Raw genomic sequence first — 21,836 nt, 5'->3', positions numbered from 1 at the left:
TCTAAAATTTCGTAATATACATTTTTACTTTATTAAATTACTTAATTTTATAAAATTAAAATAATTCGATAGCAATATTCAATTAAATATTTATGAGAATGATGAGCAATTGCTTCAAATTGATTGTTATGGAGCTTGAGTGGAGATCCAAAAATATCACTTCCTCCTACTCAATTTATGATTTGTAATTTTACTTGTCAATATTATTAAAAAGAAATTAAAATAATAAACAAAAATTTATATATATTTTAAACTTAAAAAATAAAATAAAAAAAAATAAAAAAATATAGTACTTTGCATGGACAATGGGGGCGAGAAAGTACTCTTGTTCAATTCGAATTCCAACAAATCGCAATTTCCCTCTTTCATCTCACCCTAAATACTTCATTCAATTCAATGTATTTGCCGTTTTTTTTTTATTAACAGAATCGCCATGGAAGTTGATCAATTGAGCAGCAAGATGACCCGAATGGTAGAGTCCGACCCGGATGTTGCACCCTAAACGGATCATCGTCATCAGTTAATCAGCCGGTGACTGGAGTTGATGAGATTTTTCTTCTGATAACAGGTAAAGCTTATAACTCCTTTTTTACAACAAAATTACATGGATTCTAAGAAATTAGTAGTTAATGTCAATCAAGGGGAAACACTTGAATATGATGAGTGTAATATTAGTAAAAACTGCAAACCTAAAGAGAATGTAAGCTTAATTGGAATCCGAAGGCAAAAGAATGGGAGATATGCTGCTGTGATTACTGATCAAATTAGGCATAAGAAAGTATGGTTAGGCACTTTTGACACTGTTGAAGAGGCTTCACAAGCTTATTTCTCTAAGAAATCTGAGTTTGAGAATGAGAAATTAAGGAATCAAGGAAATAAGAAGAGTAAAAGAAAACGTGAAACGAGAAGTATTGTTGAGGTTTACAAGAGAGGAAAATATTATTCTGAGAAATCAGAGGAATTAGTCAATGTAAAGCAAGGTAATGAAAATGTGAATGGTGAAGTATGTCACATGGAATCAACTTGGGAATCAGAAATTGATGTTGTGATCTCAAGTTCATTTAATGGAGGAACCGAGCAAAGGATTGATTCTCACGAAATAGGCAGTGTTGAAGAAGTTTTTCGTATAGCTAAAGAGGAATCCAGAGTGTTCAACTTAGGTTTAATGGCTAATGTTTGTGGCACAAAATCATCTGATGACTATAACAATACTACAAGTTGCAATCCTAAAGTTAAGGTAAGCTTGATTGGAGCCAGAAGGCAAAAGAATGGGAGATATGCAGCTGTTATTACAGATCCATTTACGCATAAGAGAGTCCGGTTGGGGACTTTTGACACAGTTGAAGAGGCTTCACAAGCTTATTTCTATAAGAAGTCGGAGTTTGAGAAATTAAGCCAACAGGGAAATCAGCAGAATATACTGAAGAAGAATTGCGATCATATTCAGCAGCTTGAATCATCGTTTGTGGTGGCATCATTAGATACTGCTGCTAGTGAAAGTGGAATAGCTAAAAGAATCAATTCCCAAGGGGAAGAACCTAAATCTTCTAAAGCAACCTCATGCGTTGAGTCATCTGATGAGTGTTGTATTACTACAAGCTGTGATCCTAAAGCCAGGATAAGCATAACTGGAATCCGTAGGCAAAAGAATGGGAGATATGCAGCTGTGATTACAGACCCAATTAAGCACAAGAAAGTATGCTTGGGCACTTTTGACTCTATTGAAAAGGCTTCACATGCTTATTGGTCTAAGAAGTCTGAGTTTAAGATATTGAGACAACAGGGAGATGCGAAGAATAATCAGAAGAAAAACTATGATAAAATTCAGCAGCCTGAATCACCGTTTGTTGTGGCATCCTTAGATACTACTGCTTGTGATAGTGGAAGTGCTAAAAGAATCGGTTCTCACAAAACCACAACACATCTTATTGGAGCTTACAGTAGCAAGACAACTGGGAGATATACATCTCAGATTACAAACCCCATCACTAAAAAGAAAATTTGGTTGGGAACTTTTGACAGTGCTGAAGAGGCTTCCCATGCTTATCAATCTAAGAGGCTTGAGTTTCATAAATTAATCGAAGCAAAGCAACAACAATGCACTAATAAGCTAAGGAACTCAGAGAAATCAGTCAGTGTCAGGCAAGGACATGAAAATGTAAATTGTGAACCATTTCATCCCGAATCAGCTAGTGGATCACCAGATATTGATGTTCTGTTCTCAAATTTATCTAATGAAGAAACTATACGAAGTATTAATTCTTATCAGTCTAATAAATTCGATCTTCTGAGTTCAAAGGAGGTCGAGCTGCAAAGCAATATGCTAACAGAGTCTACTGCAGGGGAGAAGCAAGAAGGTCAAGAGGATGATGGAGATTTATGGAAGGGGGAATGGGTGCAACTTCCAGGTGATAACAGGGCAGCCATGTTTTCACTGATTCTGGGCTTACCAATCATCGATAACTATGGATATCTTTTAGGTGAATTCAGTACTTTGGATGATCTCAGTATTTATAAGACTGAGGATGACAATCATCAATAACGTAACTATGTTTCACATTGCTTATGAACTGTAAGTTTGTAAATTGCGAGAAGATTTTTGGATTTGCTTGCAGTTTTAGGATTCTGTAGATACTAGTAATAGGTAAGTTTCTTGCAATTTTTGGTCATCCTAACTATTTCATGCAGCATCAGTCAAGTCTGATATTTTCCTTGTAAAGAAGCAGCAAAATTTGAACTTGTAAATAGCACACAACAGATGACTATAAATCCAAGAAATACAAAGAACAATAAATTAAGAAATAAATAGAAATTTCAGCCATAACTTGGGATGTGTGTAGCTACTTATATTGAAGACCATAACTGTGGGTAATTAGAAATTTATTCGTATCTTTTGTTCTACACAAAACTAAACTAAATGTATTACATGTGAATGCATATATATATATTATGTAGAGTATATCCTCACTTCATCAAATTACTTAGCTATGTGGTAAGTCAAATCAATGTGATACAAACATCTAATAGAGATAAATATTTATCGAAGAGAAACACACATTAAATGGTTTGTTATGAAGCACGAGTGGAGTTCCAAAACGTATCACACATTTAGGTGGAATTTTCATTGTCAAGAGTCAATTTCTCTAGTTTGTTCTCATTGCAAAAACTTTTTTGATAGTTTCAAGTTTTAGTTGATAGTAGTTAATGTCTATGCAATATCTCATTACAATATTCAGTCTTGACTGTGAAATGAGAAGACTTTCCCTAACATAATTTCAATTTTTTACGACCTCCTATTGATAGCTGAAAAGATTGAGAAGCTAGGATCTTGTGGATTTAGTGTCATACAATCATACTTTATAGAAATTACAAACAAGACTTGAGTAAAATAATTGCTCCTATATTATTCAATCTCATAAATAAAAACATTGAATGATCGCTTCACGTTTATAAATTACTTTGCGAAATTCTAGATGATGGTTTAAGATTTTATTAAAAAAATTCAGTTTGCTTAAAAATTAATCTTTAAACCGTGCTCCAAAAGGCCATAAGTTGCAAGAGGAGTCAAATGAAAAAAAAAAAATTGGAACACCTATCGGATGAAATATATATCTGATTGACTATGAGTAAATGATTTGATATGCATTTGAACATAAAAATTTTATGATATTGGAAGGGGAAAATTATAGCTTAGAAATAAAAGTAGAAGTTTTGTGAGTGAAAAAATATTTACTTGGAAAACTATCAAAATCGTTGTTTCAAACTTGAAACTCATATTTTTTTGAAGTGTCATCTATTACCATTTACCAAACATTTCATTTTTATTTTTATTTAGAGATAAAAACTGTATGTCCAAACATGCCCCTAGCATCACCTAGGCATTTTAAAGACAAGTTATTTATTAATACAATCTCATTAATGAGACAACAATACCAAAAGAAGAACCCTTTCTGATTAAAATAAGAGAATATATGCAACAATTAAACATAAATAATAAAACATGTGTCCAAATGGAAAATTTATTGTAGTACTCCCTTTTTTATTTCACTTGGCTCTATGCTATAATATACGTATTTTACTATATAATCTTTTAAAACTATAAATTTAACTTAATTTTTTATATAGTTATTTTAACATTAGGAATAATAATAATAATAATAAATAATAAAACTTCCTTCAATTACTGAAACAGAATGAGTAGAGTACTACTACTGTAGAAAGAACTGTGTGGCAAAACACTCTCATAAATGCTCAGTCAATAATTCCAAAAACAAAAATTGAAAAAACCTTTCAACTCATCAAGAAATTTATCAATTCACTGAACATTGTAGTTTTTTTTTTTTTTTACAGAATCTCCATGGAAACTGATCAAGAAGGACTACTAGCAGAAGAAGAAGAAGGAAAAAGCAGCAGCAAGAAACAGAAGATGACACAAATTGAGCAACTAGAGATTTTTGTTGATAAGGTAAAGTCTGCTATTCCTTTACAACACACAAATCACAAAGCACAAAGTAACAAACAAGAAACTGATGGTGAAATGCCCTTATTTGTAAATGAATGGCAAATGAGGGAAAAAGGGGCTTTCTTGGGTACTGATGAGGAGCTTAAAGGCTTTAGCTTTAACATGCACAAATTTCAAGGAAAAGAGCCATTTATGCACAAATCATGTTTGATGTCTAATGTCCATGGTGACACAGAATCATCTAATAAAGCTAAGATAAGTTTAATTGGAGTGAGAAGGCAAAAGAATGGGAGGTATGGTGCTGTAATTACAGACCAAATTAGGCATAAGCAGGTATGGTTAGGCACTTTTGACACTGTTGAAGAGGCTTCACAAGCTTATTTCTCCAAGAAGTCTGAGTTTGAGATGCTAAGACAACAAGGTAATAAGGACAATAAACCGAAGGAGAATAGTGATCAAATTCAGCTGCCTGAATCACCTGTTGTGTTGTCATCCATGTCTGTGGCTAATGATCAAACCTTAGATAGTGCTAGTGTGGGTTGTAGAAATAGAAGAATCGATTCTCACGAGAGAACACCACATATCGTTGAAGTTCACAAGAACAAGATGTCAGGAGAAGTATCCGAATCTTCCAAAGAAACCCAATGTCTAATGGGTAGTGTTGTCCAAAACACAGAATCATTTGACGAATGTAGTACTAGTACAAGCAATTTTGAAGCCAAGATAAGCTTACTTGGTGTGCGAAGGCAAAAGAATGGAAGGTATGGTGCTGTGATTACAGACACCTCTAAGCATAAGCAAGTATGGTTGGGCACTTTTGACACTGTTGAAGAGGCTTCACAAGCTTATTTCTCCAAGAAGTCTGAGCTTGAGAATGAGAAATTAAGCCAGCAGCATAATAAGGACAATAGACCAAAGAAGAATTATGGTCAAATTCAGCAGCCTGAATCACCTGTTGTACACGCATCCTTGTCTGTGGAGGGTGTTCAAACCTTAGATACTGCTAGTGTGGGTATGAGAATTGGAAGAATTGATTTTCATGGAACAACACATGTCGTTGAGGTTCACAAAAGCAAGACGTCAGAGAAAGATCCTGAATTTTCTAAAGACGCCTCATGTCTAATGGGTAGTGTCCATGCCACAGAATCATCTGATCAATGTAATACTAGTACAGGCAACCCTAAAGCCAAAATAAACTTAATTGGAGTGCGTAGGCAAAAGAATGGGAGGTATGGTGCAGTGATTACAGACACAACTAGGCATAAGCAAGTATGGTTGGGCACTTTTGACACCGTTGATGAGGCTTCACAAGCTTATTTCTCTAAGAAGTCTGAGCTTGAGAATCAGAAATTAAATCAACAGGGTAATAAGGAGACTCGTGATCAATTCAGCAGCCTGAATCACTTGTGGAATCCTTGTCCATAAATAATGACCAAACCTTGAATGCTGCTAGTGGTGGTAGAAGAAATAAGAGAATCGATTCTCACAAAGCAACACCAGATATTGTTGGGGTTCACAAGAACAAGACATCAGAAAAAGAACTCGAGTCTTCTAGAGAAACCACACATCTAATGGATAATGTACATGGCACAGAATCATGTGATGAGTGTAATACTACTACAAGTTGCGATCCTAAAGCCAAGGTAAGCTTAGTTGGAATCCGTAGGCAAAAGAAAGGAAGGTATGGTGCTGTGATTACCGATCGAATTAAGCACAAGAGAGTATGGTTGGGAACTTTTGACACAGTTGAAGAGGCTTCACAAGCTTATTTGTCCAAGAAGTCCGAGCTTGAGAGATTAGGTCAGCAGGGAAATAAGGAGAATAAACTTAAGGACTGTGATCAAGTTCAGCAGCCTGAATCACCTGTTGTGCCATCCGTATCTGTGGCTAATCATGATCAGACCTTAAATACTGCTAGAGTGAGAAGAAGAAATGACAAAATTGATTCTCACAAAACAGTAACACGTTTCTTTAGGGTTCACAAGAGAAAGGATTCAGGCAAATATACATCTGAGATTAGAAACCCCATCAGTAAGAAAAGAATTTGGCTGGGGACTTTTGGCACTGCTGAAGAAGCTTTCCAGGCTTATCAATCTAAGAAGCTCGAGTTTGAGAGACTAGTCCATGCGAAGCGGCAACGTGGTAATGAACAAACTCATTCTACACAAGATGAGAAATCAGAGAAATTAGTCAATGTCGAGTCAGGACATATAAATGTAAATCGTGAACTCGAATCAGCTGGTGGATCAGATATTAATGTTCCAATCTCAGATTCATCAAATGGTGGAAATGAGGAAAGGATTGATTCTCACGAAATAGGCACTGCTGAAGAAGCTTTCTATACTTATCAGTATAAGAAATTCGATCTTCTGAGCTCAAAGGAGGTTGAGCTGCAAAGCTATATGCCAACTGATTCTAGTGCAGGGGAGAAGCAAGAAGATGATGAAAATTTATGGAAGGGGGAATGGATGCAACTTCCAGGTGATAACAGGGCAGTCAAATTTTCACTGAAATTAGGCTTACCAATCATCGATAACTATGGATCTCTTTTAGGTGAATTCAGCACTTTGGATGATCTCAGTATGTGTAAGACTGACTATGACAATGAAACATAACTGTGCTTCTAGTTTGAAAGTTTGTAAATTGCAAGATTTTTGGGGAGTTAGAAGTTTTAGGACCCTGTAAGATGAGTAATATGTATGCTTCTTGCAGATTGTTGGTCTTAGTTAATGCATTGTAGTAAATGGCATGCTATCCTTCTCTATAATTGTTTCAGCTGTTTTTTCTGTAGATTTCTTTACTATGAAAATTGGAGGTAGAGTAGTTCATCATGTCTATTTCCTTTCGACTTGCTCCTAGTGTTCCGCCATTTTCCACAGACTATGTTTCTCGGCCTGAAAGTTAGTTCGAAAAACACGGCTGAATACTATCTTACAACTCGCGGAAGACATCCTTTCGAACTGTTTTAAAAATTTATTATTCTCACTGACATAAAATTTATTATTCTCACTAACATATAATCACTTTAGCTCATGATTGTTGAGTAATAAAATCTTGAAGAACCCGTGAAAGGTGTTTCATTTTTACTCAAATATATTGATGAAACATTTACTTAATTTGAGAACAAATAACCTTGTAACAATTTGTTATACTATTTTATGATTTTTTGTTTATTTGATAATATTGAATAAATAATTGCGCTATTTTAGTAGTTTTAACTTATGAGATTTTTATGTTTATGAGAAAATATACAACACCAAAATTTCATATCGCATATCCAAACAAAATTTTAATTTCATATCATGATTCCATATTATGATGTTATATCGCATGACCAAACGGGCCTTAAATCTATGGGAATTCAAAATACACATTTTACGAATTATAAGGAGAAGCTAAAAACACAAATTATTCATATACTAATGACACTATTATAAAGTCTCTTACTATTAGTGTGATTTATTAATGGGAAAAGGGTTAAAAATGCCCTCAATGTATTGAAAATAGATCAAAAATGTCCTCCTTCAACCTGTTAGATAAAAAATGCACTTAAGATTATTTTTAAGGTTAAAAATGTCTTTCTTTAACAACATTTTGACATGGCATAAATAAATTTTTAAATTAAACAAATGACATAAAAGATTGGTCCACGTAAATTTTTGATCCAACTTAAAGAATTTGATCGATGACTGCATTGGACTTCCATCTTCCTGTTTCTTATTATTGAGGAACAAGTGCTCACTTCCACCAAAAACTTCATTGCATCCCAATGTGCCACCAGTAACCTTCGTCTGCACATGGTGACAATCCCCGCAGTGGAACCATCGAGGATATTCGTGATCACGATCCGTTCGATCGTCCTACGAAGGTCTAGTTTCCTTGATCAATCATACGTGAGTACGCAACAAGAATTTTATTTGATCCAGGATTAAATCCAAACTACAACAACAATGTTCCCAATAGATTTTAGTCTTTGACACTCAAACAAATCAACAGTAGTGAAATTTGTTCAATAAATCAAGTAGATTCGAAAAAAAAAATCAAAGAATCAGCTGAGTTATATTAAAAGAGGTAGGTCAGTTTCATTGAGTTGGGTCAAAAATTCATGTGGACCAATACTTAAATGCCACGTGTTTTTAATTTAAAAATTTATTTATGTCATATTATAATTCTATTAAAGAAGGACATTTTTAACCTTAAAAATAATCTTAAAGGATATTTTTGATCTAATAAGTGAAAGGAAGACACTTTTGATTTATTTTCAAGACGTTGAGGACATTTTTAACCCTTTTCCCTTTATTAATTGTCGAATAAATAGTGTTTACTACGACTTTTGTATTTTCTAATATGGTATAATATAATAATATAGAGTTACTAAATACTATCTAAATATAATTAAATAAATATTTTATCAACATTTTAATTTAAAGACTTCACCTTCTACCCCAAAATAATCCCAATTTTCCCAACTTCATTAGGAAATTATAGGCTTGATCCGTTCCGTATAGTCGATGAAGTGTAAATCCATAGCCTGTATATGGTCAGGTTCACCGCCGGTTCACAAAGTCACCGCCGTCGCCGCACTAAACAATCCTCCGACTCTCTACACCGGCGGTTCCGATGGCTCCATCATCTGGTGGAATATCTCCTCATCGGTAAATCACTTTCTCCTCCTTTAAATGACTGAAATCTAGCAATGTTGAAATAGTTTCAGTTCAATTAATGTTGTTAGCTAATCGCGATCTCCTTGCGCTTTACTGACTGAAATCACATGGCAGTATTTTGTGGTTTTCTCTACGCTGCAATTGTTGTTAGTTATCACTTCTATGTCAACTTTATTTGTGTCATTTTGCTTCCGTAAGTTTAAAGAAGAGATCCTTAATATTCTTTCAGAACAATGCAACTTCCATTATTTGATTTCAGATGTAGTGTTTGGGATGCTACTGAGTCTATTGACCAATTGAATTACTTGGTTCCGGAGAATATTACTAGTCTTGAGCCAAAGCTATTGGGTTCTGTTAAACACATAGCGTATACTGTATCTCCTCATATGTTTGATTACAAAATTAATTTATCTAGGTTCGACTTAGCTTTCTGATTTTAACATATTTTTAATGAACTTCGCAATTTATAGTACTTCTCCAATAGTTTTACGTATTTTATAACAAAATGAATTAGTTGGGGTTTGATTTAGCTCACAAGTGAAAAGAGTATACTTCTATCTCAAGTTGAGTTAGCAGTTTGTGTCCCTGAGATAAACCAAGATAACCTTCAAATTTGCCCCATTTTTTTGGACATTGTAGGATACCGTATGTTTATTGCAACTAATGGTATCTTAATTATTAAAAAAGAAAAATGAAGCAATCTGTGTCTAATTGAGCTCATAAAGAGATGAGCGAATTTGGATGGAGGAAGTAAATCATTGTAATAATTTGCATGAAATGGGATATTTTTTCTTTTTCTGAACAACGTATGGTAAAGTAACATCGGATCTTTTCTTAGTTGTGGTATTTATTAAGGTTTAAGTTTATGAACTCTCCCTTTTTTTCTGGCTCAGGAGATCACACCTGTTGCCATGCTTTGTGGTCATGTTGCTCCAATAGCGGATCTTGGGATATGTGTTCCTACTACAGTTTTGGGAGATGGGAAATTAGATGATTCAAATAATGTGGTATCAACTTCTAACTCATCTGACTGTGGTGCATTATTAAGTGCATGCACTGATGGTGTGTTGTGCATTTGGAGCAGAGCTAGTGGACAATGCAGACGTAGAAGGAAAATGCCTCCCTGGGTAGGGATGCCATACTTGATTCGCCCATTTCCCGAAAATCGTAGATATGTATGTATAGCTTGTTGTTCCTTTGACCATGTTCATTTATCCGATCACCACTCGCCTAGCACTGCTGAGAAGGGTGAAACATTTGCAGATAGAGACTCACAACATGCAAAACCGGTGAAGTGTACAGTTGTTATTGTTGATACATATACACTTGCTATCGTCCAAACAGTTTTTCATGGGAGCTTATCAATTGGGCCTTTGAAATCTGTGGCTGTAATTTCGTCCTTTGGAGATGTGTTGACCGAGTCAGTGATGATGGTTGATTCTTTTGGTAAATCACAATGTATACCAATATTAAAGGAGTGTGATTCAAGCACAGAGAACATGACCTCCAAGACTAAGTTGTCTGATGCAGGCAAAATGGATTGGGTAAATGGGTCAAAAGACAGGGGACTTCTGGTGGCCTTTGCAAATCGTGGGCCAGTTTTAGCTTTTGTATATGGTACATGCTGCATATTTAGTCTATTAGAGGATGGAAGTTCCGTGGGAGAGATATATTTCTCAGATGGTCTGCTCCCTATTGAAGGAAAGTCACATGCCATTGGTGGCATGTTTGTTGGAGATGATAACAATCTGCTTTATTCTGAAGATTCAGATGCCACATTCATTGAAAAATTTGTTGTATGGAATGGTAAAGGAGCGGCCATAGTATACAGGATATCTTACTCAAGTAATATCTTCAAATATGAACCTTTTGCTGCTATCCCAGTCATTTCTCAGGAGTCTAACATGAGCTTATCCATCTCTTTCGTGCAAGTGAACAACTGTCTTTTCCGTGTTGAATCAAATTCTTTTCCTATCAATGAATTATTGATTTGGAAACCTCGTCTGACATGTTGGGTACTGCCTAAGCGGCATGACAAAAATGAGATAAATTGTCAAGAATGCAAATTTTCTGGTGAAAGTAGAATATTTGATGATTGGTCTCATAACCATAATGCCCCTGAAAATGAAATTCCTAGACAGGTTGTTGAAATAGACACAGCAGGTGGGAAGGACGAATTAACTTCCTCGCAAGATGCTGCTACTTGTTCCATAGCTATTGATGAAAGGGTTTCAAATATCCACAATAATGAAACTTATGAAAGAAAAGAGCTAGTGTCTTCTTCAATGGTTATTTCTGAAGAGTATGTGCCGTTGGCTATTGTATATGGGTTCTATAACGGCGATATAAAAGTTGTTCGATTTGATATGTTCTTTGAAGGATTAGATTTTCATGGTCAAAATTCATATCCCGAGTCAAAAGCACATGCCGCTCAACATTATCTCTTGGGGCATACAGGAGCTGTGCTGTGTTTGGCTGCACAGCGAGTGCTGATTAGATGCCAAGGAGGTAGCAATGGTTATGTCCTAATCTCTGGAAGTATGGACTGTACTATTCGTGTGTGGGATCTTGACTCCAGCAGTCCCATGGTTGTAATGCACCAACATGTTGCTCCAGTTCGCCAAATAATTCTTCCACCATCTCAAGCAGAATACCCGTGGAGTAATTGCTTCCTCTCTGTTGGGGAAGACTCATCTGTTGCCCTTTCTTCACTTGATAGCATGCGTGTAGAGCGAATGTTCCCTGGCCACCCATATTATCCTGCAAAAGTTGTGTGGGATAGTAGAAGAGGCTACATAGCATGTCTATGCCTAAACCAAACAGGAACAACTGATGCAGATGTTTTGTACATTTGGGACGTAAAATCAGGTGCTCGTGAACGGGTCCTTCGTGGAGCTGCTGCTGTCTCAATGTTTGATCATTTCTGCACAGGAATTGACAGAGGACTCCCTGGTGGTAGTATGAATAGTGGAAATACTTCGGCCTCTTCATTGCTTTGTCCTGCTACTGATGAAACCAGGTCTCCACCACCTCAGTCACAAACTGTGGGAAAGGGAACTTCTTCATCAAATATATCTGTTAGTACAGGCGTGTCTGGAAGTACTACAGGATCTAATAGATCTGCATTGCCTTCCTTGCAAATCAGAAATCAGCCTGTTAAAGGTTCTTGTCCTTTTCCAGGAGTTGCTGCTCTATCTTTTGATCTCACGTCTTTGATGTCTCTTTGTCAAATAGATGAGAACTATAAAACAGAGAGTTCTGATCTGAACAAAAACCAAGTGAAAGAATTAAGGGTTGAGTCTCCCATTAAGAAGACTATATTCAGGGATCAGGAAACTGGCATCCCTAGTTCCAATGATCAGAGCATAAATGATAAATCTGGTGCTGCCTCCATTGAAACTGCAAGAGACTCTGAATGGATGTTCTTGCTTGAAAAATGCCTGCTTCAATTCAGTTTGTCTATTTTGCACATATGGAATGTGGACGCTGAACTTGATGAAATGCTAGTGACTGAAATGAAGCTAAAAAGACCACAGAATCTTCTCGTAGCTTCTGGTCTCTTGGGGGATCGGGGGTCGTTGACTCTGACATTTCCTGATGACACTTCAACTCTGGAGGTACTTAGAGTGTTTTGCTAGATTTAGATTGACACCAATTTCACTTCCCCCTTTCCCAAATGAAAGTAAAAAACACTTCTCTTCACTTTTTCGCCTCTAAGAAATAAAAATTGAATACAGCTTTGGAAATCATCATCAGAGTACTGTGCAATGAGATCTCTTACGATGGTGTCCCTTGCCCAACATATGATTAGCTTGTCACATTCCTTTCAGGCAGCCAGCAGGTATGAGATTGTTATGGCATTCTTTCTGGATGCTATATGTCATGACTTCACTCATGGAATCTGCAGCATTTCTTACTATTTCTTGTTACCAGTCGGGTTTGAGCAATATCTTTTAGAGAAACATTGTGTCAACTCAACCCACTGTCTTTTTCTGCATTACATAGATGTAGTGTCATCTGGCATTTCATTGTAAAAGCCCGTGCCACCGAACTCTTATAACAATACTGTCATAGTTATATTTGTCTTTTCCAGTTCTTTGTCAGCATTTTACATGCGGAGCTTTGCCGAGAAAGTTTCTGATATAAAGCCTCCCCTGCTTCAGGTAACAAATCATCTGAATAGATCTTTCTTTCCTTTTTTGGGGGTGGGGGCGGAGGGTTAAAATTCTTGCGAACTCTATTTTGGATGTGGCTATAATCAGGTTTTTTTACAATCAAAATATAGTAAAGATTCTTTTTTCCTTCTTAAGGACCATGTGAAGGAACATAAATAATTACCTTGATGTTACGGTCTTGTATTTGCATAACTACTTTCCATTATCTAACCAGTAATCCAGATAGCTGGTCCCCTTCCATCAGAAGCAAGAGAGACAGACACCTTCAGACTCCTTTTTTTAAAATGCTACCTTCTGGACAGCTCATTTCTATACTCATTACAATTATCGTTCATTCTGTGAGCAGCCCATCATCAGTGTCAATGAAATCCATCTGAAGGTCTGCCTGAGTTAAGTTCTTTTAAATTTTTCCCCAGTAATAGAAAGCAAAAATATAGGAAAGCTTGACTCTGCTTTGGTTTCGTAATTAAGGTTCTTAATTCAAGTCTGAGGACTGATAAAAAATATTTTTCTGGTTGTACGCAACTCCTCCTTCGCAATGTAAGTACTCTTACATATGCTATGATACCATTCATCAATAAATCAGTGCTGTGAGTAGGTTTTATGACTCAGATGTGATATTGCATACTAGTGCTAAACCCTCCAAAACTCTTGCAGTCAGCCCCCACCAAAAACGCAAAAGGAAAAAATAAAACAAAGGTTCCTTACCTGGATTACATGACTGAGTGAGGTGATCGCTTTCGTCCCTTGGTTTATTAGTCTGGGAACATGTCAATTACATGTTCACCAAAACTCGTGCTACAAGGGTGGCATTCTTTTCTCTGTTTCTTTTTATAAAGTAAAGCTTACTGGCGGTGTTCTTGTTTCTACGTGTTGCAACAGTTGGATGCATTGGTTCTTTGGGATGTTTAGTGTCTAAAGAAACGATTTCGGCAAAACTATTTCTTAATGGTTTGAAATCTCTGTTTTGAAGCTTCTGGTGAGCTTTTGGCAAGATGAGGCTGAGCATGTTAAGATGGCAGCACGCTCCTTATTTCATTGTGCTGCTTCACGAGCCATTCCACCTCCATTACGCCGGGATAATCCAAGAGACAATGAGAATGGAGTATCACCAAGTGGATGCTATGATACAGTCCCAACAGAAGCACCCACCAACTGCTTGAGGAATGACAGACAAATTGTCACTGAAGGAAACTCTGAGGATGAAGAATCTGAAATCAGATCATGGCTAGAATCATTTGAAATGCAAGATTGGATTTCTTGTGTTGGGGGCATGAGCCAAGATGCAATGACATCTCATATCATTGTTGCTGCTGCATTGGCTGTTTGGTATCCCAGCCTTGTGAAACCAAATCTTTTTGGCTTGGCTGTTAATCCATTGGTGAAGTTGGTTATGGCGATGAATGAGAAATACAGTTCCACTGCCGCAGAGATCCTGGCTGAAGGCATGGAAAGCACATGGAAGGCATGCATTGGTTCCGAAATACCCCGCCTGATTGGAGACATATTCTTCCAAATTGAGTGTGTCACTGGTGCATCCGCTAATACACCTACCAAGAATCTGTCTACATCTGTTAGAATTCGTGATACTTTGGTTGGAGTTCTTCTCCCAAGTTTAGCAATGGCCGATGTATTGGGCTTTCTGAATGTCATAGAACGCCAGATCTGGTCAACTGCCTCTGATTCGCCTGTTCATGTAGTATCCCTCATGACTATAGTTAGGGTTGCACGCGGTTCTCCAAGAAACTTAGTTCAGTATCTTGATAAGGTTTGTTAAGATACTACTTTATTTGCTAAATTGAGATAAAGTACTAACTTGATGTTACTTGTTACTGCTGTACCATCTTATAGTGTGGTGCTTTCCCTTTGCTTTTATGTTATATATCTGTTTTTCTACTGCACCCCCTTGTTTCCAATTGATGCACACTGTCTTTCATAGTTAGCTTATGATACTTGATAAGCCCCAACAGTTGTTGGATATTGGAGAAATACAATAATTGGTGTTTCTAGCTTTTGAAGTGGCAGTCAGAAACTGATGTCCCCATAGCTAATAAGAAACTGAAAAAAGTTGACATTATCTTGCAGACTGTCTTGTTGACCATCATTCCCCAGCCTCCAGCCTGAAACACTGACATTGGCACTAGCTCATGCTGAACACAAGGTAAAAATGAAGAGGGGAAAATCTTAAAATTAGAGCACAGCATGAATAGGACCTTGTTTATTTGCTTTATGATTGCCAAAAGATATTAGTAACTAGTGAAAGAAAGACTGTTGTTTGCATCCTCAGTTGTTGCTTCACAATCACTATTTGTCTTGCAACCATCTCTGTTTTTACGTTGCCGCCCCTTCTTAGTTTTCTACTTTTCAGCGACAATTGAGTAACTTGGTGCAGTGATGGTGTTGCTGATTGTGTTAACCAGGAGGAATAATCTTCCTCCTACACAAACTTTCTAGGTTACATGACCATCTTTGAATTTGTAGAACCAAAACTGGACAAGCTGAGAAGTTTCCTTTTTCTGTTGATAAGTGAATGTAATAACAAGACAAATGTGTTTCTAGCGCTGAAGCATTCTCAAATTTAGCATGTCTAACACCTAGATAGATCTGCAGGTGGTTGCTTTCATTTTACAGACAATAGATCCTGGTAACTTAGCCATGCGAAAAACTTGCTTGCAAAGTTCAATGGCGGCATTGAAGGAAATTGCACGCATATTCCCTATGGTGGCACTTAACGATCCAGTGACACGATTAGCTATTGGAGATGCGATTGGAGAGATTAACAGTGCAAGCATTCGGGTATATGATATGCAAAGGTTAGTGAACAGTACTACGTAGCCATATGAGGAGCTTCTTCCCTCTTTGTTTTAGTAATAGTCTAGTACCAAACATGCTGGAACACTGAACTTCATAAAGTACCAGTTTGTGGTATAAACTAAATAATTGATGTTTCTTTTTTCCTTTCGAGTATTCCTTGGTTGTCAATATTAAGCATACTATTTAGATTCATAGCTTTGTATACCTTCCTTTTTTATTATAAATATCTCTACCTTTGTGATTAATCGATAATGCTTTTATAAATAATGCTTGTGGCTATTTTCTTTTAAGAACTTCAACTTCAAGGGCTTGCTATGTTCAATCCCAATTCAAAGCTTTTCCTTGCTTTCTCTCTAACTAAGCATGTGAGGCATGGGTTAGGGCACATCACGGTTTTGAACTCTGATGCAGACAAAAAAACTGGTATTTAAATGGGGAAGGGTAGGGCGTGGTGGGCCCATTAGCCACCGAGTTTTGAACCATGGTGCCACTGACCATTGGGGATTTCTCTGTTACAAAAAAAAAAAAAAGGTTTTAACATGAACTGGAGTAAAATCCCTTCCAAAAAAAAAAGAAAGAAAAAAAAAGAGTAAAATCTCTTCCTTGTCCACTTCTAAGTATCAAGATCCATGTTTGCGGGGCCTGATTTATATGATTGAGATAACCTAGGTAATGTGAACTGTTATTCACAGTGTTCAGGAACGCGAGCTCTTCATCGCCTTAAAGCGATGAAGCGATGCAAGCCGTCTATGCTTCACAGATTAGAATGAGTATGTGAGTGCTTCATCGCTTAAATCGTGAAGTGGGGCCTTATCGCTTTTTCCCATTTCACACTTCCCTGAACACTGGTTATTCATCTAAATGCTTGTAATATTGATTCTTTTTTAAACTCTAATGCAGCATCACGAAAATAAAAGTCTTAGATGCAAGTGGACCTCCAGGATTTCCCAGTTTGCTTGGCGGAGCTTCAGGAATGACTGTGACTACTGTAATATCAGCTCTTAGCTTTTCGCCGGATGGAGAGGTACCATGCAGGACAAACTATTTCACATGATCTTCCTCTTTAAGCTCATCAATGGAAAATTGCCAATGTTATTGTGCAGGTTTTATTGCATGCATGGGTTTGTTATCCACTTGATTGGGGACAATGATCCTTTACCACCTTCTTTGAGAGATTGTGTGCACTGTCTATACAAAGTTTCATATAATGTTGTTTTACTTGTAGGGGCTAGTTGCTTTTTCTGAGACTGGGTTGATGATACGATGGTGGTCCTACTCGTTGGGATCTGTGTGGTGGGAGAAACTTAACAGGAACCTAGTTCTTGTTCAGTGCATGAAACTAATTTTTGTCCCACCTTGGGAGGGATTCTCGCCTAATGCTAGTAGGTCAAGCTTAATAGAAAGTGTATTCTCTAAAGAAGGAGATGCTAATTCACAGGTATGCTACCCTGATGCAATTCTTTTAACCAGGCATTAATTTCTATATTGAATAGGCATAGTTGTGCTTGTAACATGTAAGATTCTTACGACTCCAATGATGACTCGCGCAATTAGTTAAATCTGAAAATATATTTGTTTACTCGATTATCCTGCCTTATTTCTTGATCATCTTTCATGCAGGATAACACCAATGCATCGAATGAAAGCGACAGACTTAAACAACTGCTTCATAATATTGATCTTTCTTATAGATTAGAATGGGTTGGTCAAAAAAAAATAAAGCTCACACAGCATGGCCGTGATTTGGGCACTTACCAACTATGACACTAAAACTGCAACTCCTTTGAGTAGGTAAAGTTCCAACTCTTGAGTTTTCAGTGGTAGTTTTGGCTTTCAATGGGAGAGGTAGTTTCTCTTTACTGCAGTTATCATCAGTTGTTAACTTGAGCTGCATATATGCCTAGTTCTCGAGTTGATGTTTCACCAACATCTCTAGAACAGTTTCAAACTTTTTGAACTGCATTTACGCAGAGAGGAAATTCTGTTCCATGCAGCCAGAACAGTCAGATATGTGCATGAACACGGTACATTTTTCCATTTACTGATGGTAATTAGATCCTCTAATGATATGCATTGCCAATTTTCATCAGAGAGAATTTTGCCCGTGCTTCACCCACTTCTTGGGGGTGGTTGACAGCATAGCAGCGGGGTGGTTCATGTCTTGTACAAGTAATTGATTTTGAAGATGTGGTGGAATTACTAGTACAGTTAGTAAAAATGTAAATCAATAGCTCTGAGTCAATATTTTGTATATTTCGATTGATTTGAACTTCATTGATGCTCGGTGAGCTTACCTTCGAGCACATCTACGCGAAATAAAGCAGATCTACGAATGTAGTGACCTAGTTCAATTATCTGAGGATTAATATTTTTAACATATTGTTCCTCAGCTCATTTGTTCCCTTTGTTTATTTGTGATTTCTTCAGGTATAAAATTTGTGAACAAAATAACACTTCCATTTTGTTGCTTCATAATTTTAAGATGCATGACAAAGTTTTAATGTATGCACAAGGAAGAGAGACACTTCTAATAGGTTATTTCTACTGCATCTGTCCGTGCTTTGGTGGACAGAGTCTATCGATTTCTGTATTGATAGAAAGTAATAAGTACTTGTGGAATTAGCCAGGCATGAAATAATGATGTCAATGTTCCGAGGTAGAGTATCAATGATACAAAACAATTCAACAAGGACAAACTACCATTCCAAAAAATAAATAAATTAGTATCTCGAAAAAGTGGAACATATAGTTAAATTAAACATATAAAATTTACATGATTTTTTTCCTTGGTTCATATACATACATAACGTGGTAACATTAGTAGCTTCTTCTTGACCGTATGATATCTTAATTTACATTTCTATACAGAATTTTATATATGTTGGGTCATATAATTAACACCAACATATAGTATAGTATCTGTTACGTTTTTCTTTTCAGTTTGAGACATTTAGATAATATGTAATTAATATGAGTAAAACATATTTTATTTAAAACCTAGAGAGAAACTGAAGTTGCTTTAGGATTGGACTTAAGGTCTCCATAAGCTTCTCACAAGGGTGATTATGAATGCCTTCATAAGTTGTCACCACAATGCTTGTATCCTTTGAAAGTCTTTGGATTTGTTTTTTCACATTGCATGTGTGATGTGTACATCGATAATAACTCCTGTTACATAAAAAAAAAATCAATATTTTTACTAAAATGAAATATTTGGAAATAATGCTTTATTATATAATAATGAGGCTATTCAATTCAAAGTATGAGGATAAAATATATCTTAAGCTTTTAAGTAGCAGATATGACATATGATCAATACTAATAATTGGCAAAAGTTGTGATAATTTCTAATATATGCTCATTTTCATGAGAAGGTGAACAACCTAAGCTTTTTTACTCATCGAAATAAACAATATATGCACACATGGCCACATAGAGAAATTGTTATACATATAGTAAACTACGAGGAAATGATAAAATAATTATCAGTATTTCCTAATTATCTTAATTTATTTTTTTACTTTATTATTACTTATTGTTTATTTGCTCTTGTTACTGATATCTTCTCCTTATTTTTTATACGATTTCTTTCATTTCTGTATTTTTTTTTTATTGATTTTGATATGCTTTACTATTGGAAACGAAGTCTTTTTCCGTAACTTGCATACACGCGATTGTTATAGTATACCTCATGATTCAAATGTAATTTCAGAAAAACGATTAAATGCAAGATGAAAGGATGTAGGATTTTAGATGTTTGAAAGATGGAATAATATTGGATCATAGGAATAACAAGTTAGTATTTATATATTACGTATACGTACAACAAGTTTTAGTGTACGTGCAATAAGTAAAAATAAATGCATGCAAGAAGAATATATTAGACGTGCAATAAGTAAAATAAATGCATGCAAGAAGAATAAATTAAATGGATAACCTCGTATATAATCTAACGTATTCTAAAATTTTTTTAATGATCCTAAAATGTTTATAATTCCTTAGAAAATGATACATAATGAAACACCATAAGAAACTTATAATTAAATTCAGGAAAGTGCAGTTTCAATATTTCAATATGGCTCTTCTTGGTTCATTTTTCAAGAGGAAAAAAATAAAAATATTTAAAGAATAATAGTAATATTCTTCATATTTACAAGCATTTTGCAAGAAAATATATTTCAGATATAAGTAAAGAGACCTATAATTGTTCATGACTTTAATATTTCATCTACATTATTTTTCTTTTTCACATTTTATGTCTTTGATATTTTCACCCTAATTAAGATATCTAATTCATCAGGTTATTATCATCACTTTCTTCAATTCCCATGTCAGTATCAATCATGTCTCATTTCGTTCGATATTATTCACAATTATATTAATACGTTGATCATCTATTACCACTATGTATCTATACTAACATGCAACAATTACTTATCCAGCATAATCCTATAAATGGGGTATTAATAAAGTGTTCACGTGTACACAATCTTATAAAGATAGAAAGATTGTTTTCGATAGACCTTGATTACTGTATCTATATATACACATATATACATTTATATAAATGAAATAAGCAATGTATATACACTTACCTTGGATGTGTGCTATTTTTGACAGCTTTTTGACCATATTTTCTCCATTTAAATCCATCATCAAGAATATCCTCTGTGCTCCTTGTATGAAATGCAACCCTAGGTGGTACATATTTCCTCTTCCTCCCTTTTTCTCTTCTAAAATTATGTTCTTGTAATTGTAATAATGGTTGTTGATGTTGTTCACCTCCTTCCATCATATTCATATTCGTATTCATATTCATATTCATATTTCTAGGATTTATCGATACATTTGGAGTCGTTGCTATCGACTCATTATTGTTATTAATCGAAGAAGAGCCAGATAAAAGCCCAGCCCAATCAATATTATCACAAATAAGTCCAACTTGACTAGAGTTACAATTATTTTGCATTGCCAATTGATCATTAGGTTGTTGCATGTAGAAATTGGCCGGAGATAGTAACGTCGTCGGGGGCGGAAGAGGTGGTGGCGGTGGTGGTGGTGGTAGGTGGAGCTCCTCGCCGGCGTCCATCGACAATAATGTTGAATTATTATAATGCATTTGATCGATGAGATATAATTAAAAGAAAATGATGGGGTTGATCAAGATTTGCAAGAATGTTACAAAAATAATTATGTTTGAAATTTATAGATGAAGTTAGGTGATAGCTGTTGGACAGTTTTTATATATAGGTTGTGAGATATATTATGGTTTTTTTAAGGGTAATGAGAATAATGAGAAATTAATTGTCTTGTACCCTTTGATAAAAGCCAACTACATTTTACCTAATAAAATCTGTTCAACTGCCTTAATAGAAATGGTAGACGTACGTGCCAAAAAACCATATTATTACCACCATAACACGTTGTGTAATTATAACAAAATATTATTATTAATTATTGTTGTGGTGTGTTTTTAACTTGTTTTAAGTGTAAAGCATAAATGCATGGTTTAGGCAGGAAACTTAAGAGGTGAATTGAAAAAAGTGTTATAAACAAATTAAAACGAACGATCGATTGCTAGCTAGGTAGTTTGGATGGCTAATACGCGAGTCATATCAACTATTTGAATTAGGGTTATAACTTTATTTAATTATCACGAAAATTAGCAAGTGAACCATCGATAGTAACAAGAAAAAACACTCAATTTTTTACCTAACTATC

The 21,836-nt window shown here is 35.6% G+C and overlaps 3 protein-coding genes across 8 annotated transcripts; 2 read left to right on the top strand and 1 right to left on the bottom strand.

Annotated features, from left to right (window-relative positions):
- The first annotated feature begins 294 nt into the window (after positions 1-294).
- Positions 295-4,431, top strand: LOC114078472. The gene is made up of 2 exons (XM_027919390.1): positions 295-2,572; positions 4,351-4,431. The coding sequence occupies exon 1, from the start codon at positions 605-607 to the stop codon at positions 2,540-2,542; it is 1,938 nt and encodes a 645-aa protein (XP_027775191.1). The 5' UTR covers positions 295-604; the 3' UTR covers positions 2,543-2,572; positions 4,351-4,431.
- A 4,448-nt stretch (positions 4,432-8,879) lies between these two features.
- On the top strand, positions 8,880-18,574 carry LOC107028671. 6 transcript variants are annotated; one of them, XM_027919014.1, is made up of 10 exons: positions 8,882-9,117; positions 10,020-12,743; positions 12,864-12,967; positions 13,220-13,289; positions 14,275-15,069; positions 15,912-16,114; positions 17,016-17,139; positions 17,341-17,553; positions 17,736-17,906; positions 18,087-18,574. In XM_027919014.1, exons 1-9 carry the CDS (start codon positions 8,974-8,976, stop codon positions 17,877-17,879), a joined length of 4,521 nt encoding a protein of 1,506 aa, XP_027774815.1. In that variant the 5' UTR covers positions 8,882-8,973; the 3' UTR covers positions 17,880-17,906; positions 18,087-18,574. The 6 variants fall into 6 exon arrangements, with proteins under 6 accessions (XP_015085322.1, XP_015085323.1, XP_027774816.1 ...); XM_015229834.2 differs by having other exon boundaries at positions 17,736-18,574; XM_027919016.1 differs by lacking the exon at positions 8,882-9,117 and having other exon boundaries at positions 10,020-10,133; positions 10,211-12,743; positions 17,736-18,574.
- Positions 18,575-18,864: 290 nt separating this feature from the next.
- LOC107028670 (probable WRKY transcription factor 45) lies at positions 18,865-21,268 on the bottom strand. The gene is made up of 2 exons (XM_015229831.2): positions 20,711-21,268; positions 18,865-19,283 (listed from the first exon to the last, which is right to left on the bottom strand). Exons 1-2 carry the CDS (start codon positions 21,232-21,234, stop codon positions 19,106-19,108), a joined length of 702 nt encoding a protein of 233 aa, XP_015085317.1. The 5' UTR covers positions 21,235-21,268; the 3' UTR covers positions 18,865-19,105.
- Positions 21,269-21,836: the final 568 nt, after the last annotated feature.

This window comes from Solanum pennellii, chromosome 8 (genome assembly GCF_001406875.1).
Source record: "Solanum pennellii chromosome 8, SPENNV200".
NCBI classification, from domain to species: Eukaryota; Viridiplantae; Streptophyta; class Magnoliopsida; order Solanales; family Solanaceae; genus Solanum; species Solanum pennellii.
This window is presented reverse-complemented; position numbering and strand designations above follow the sequence as displayed.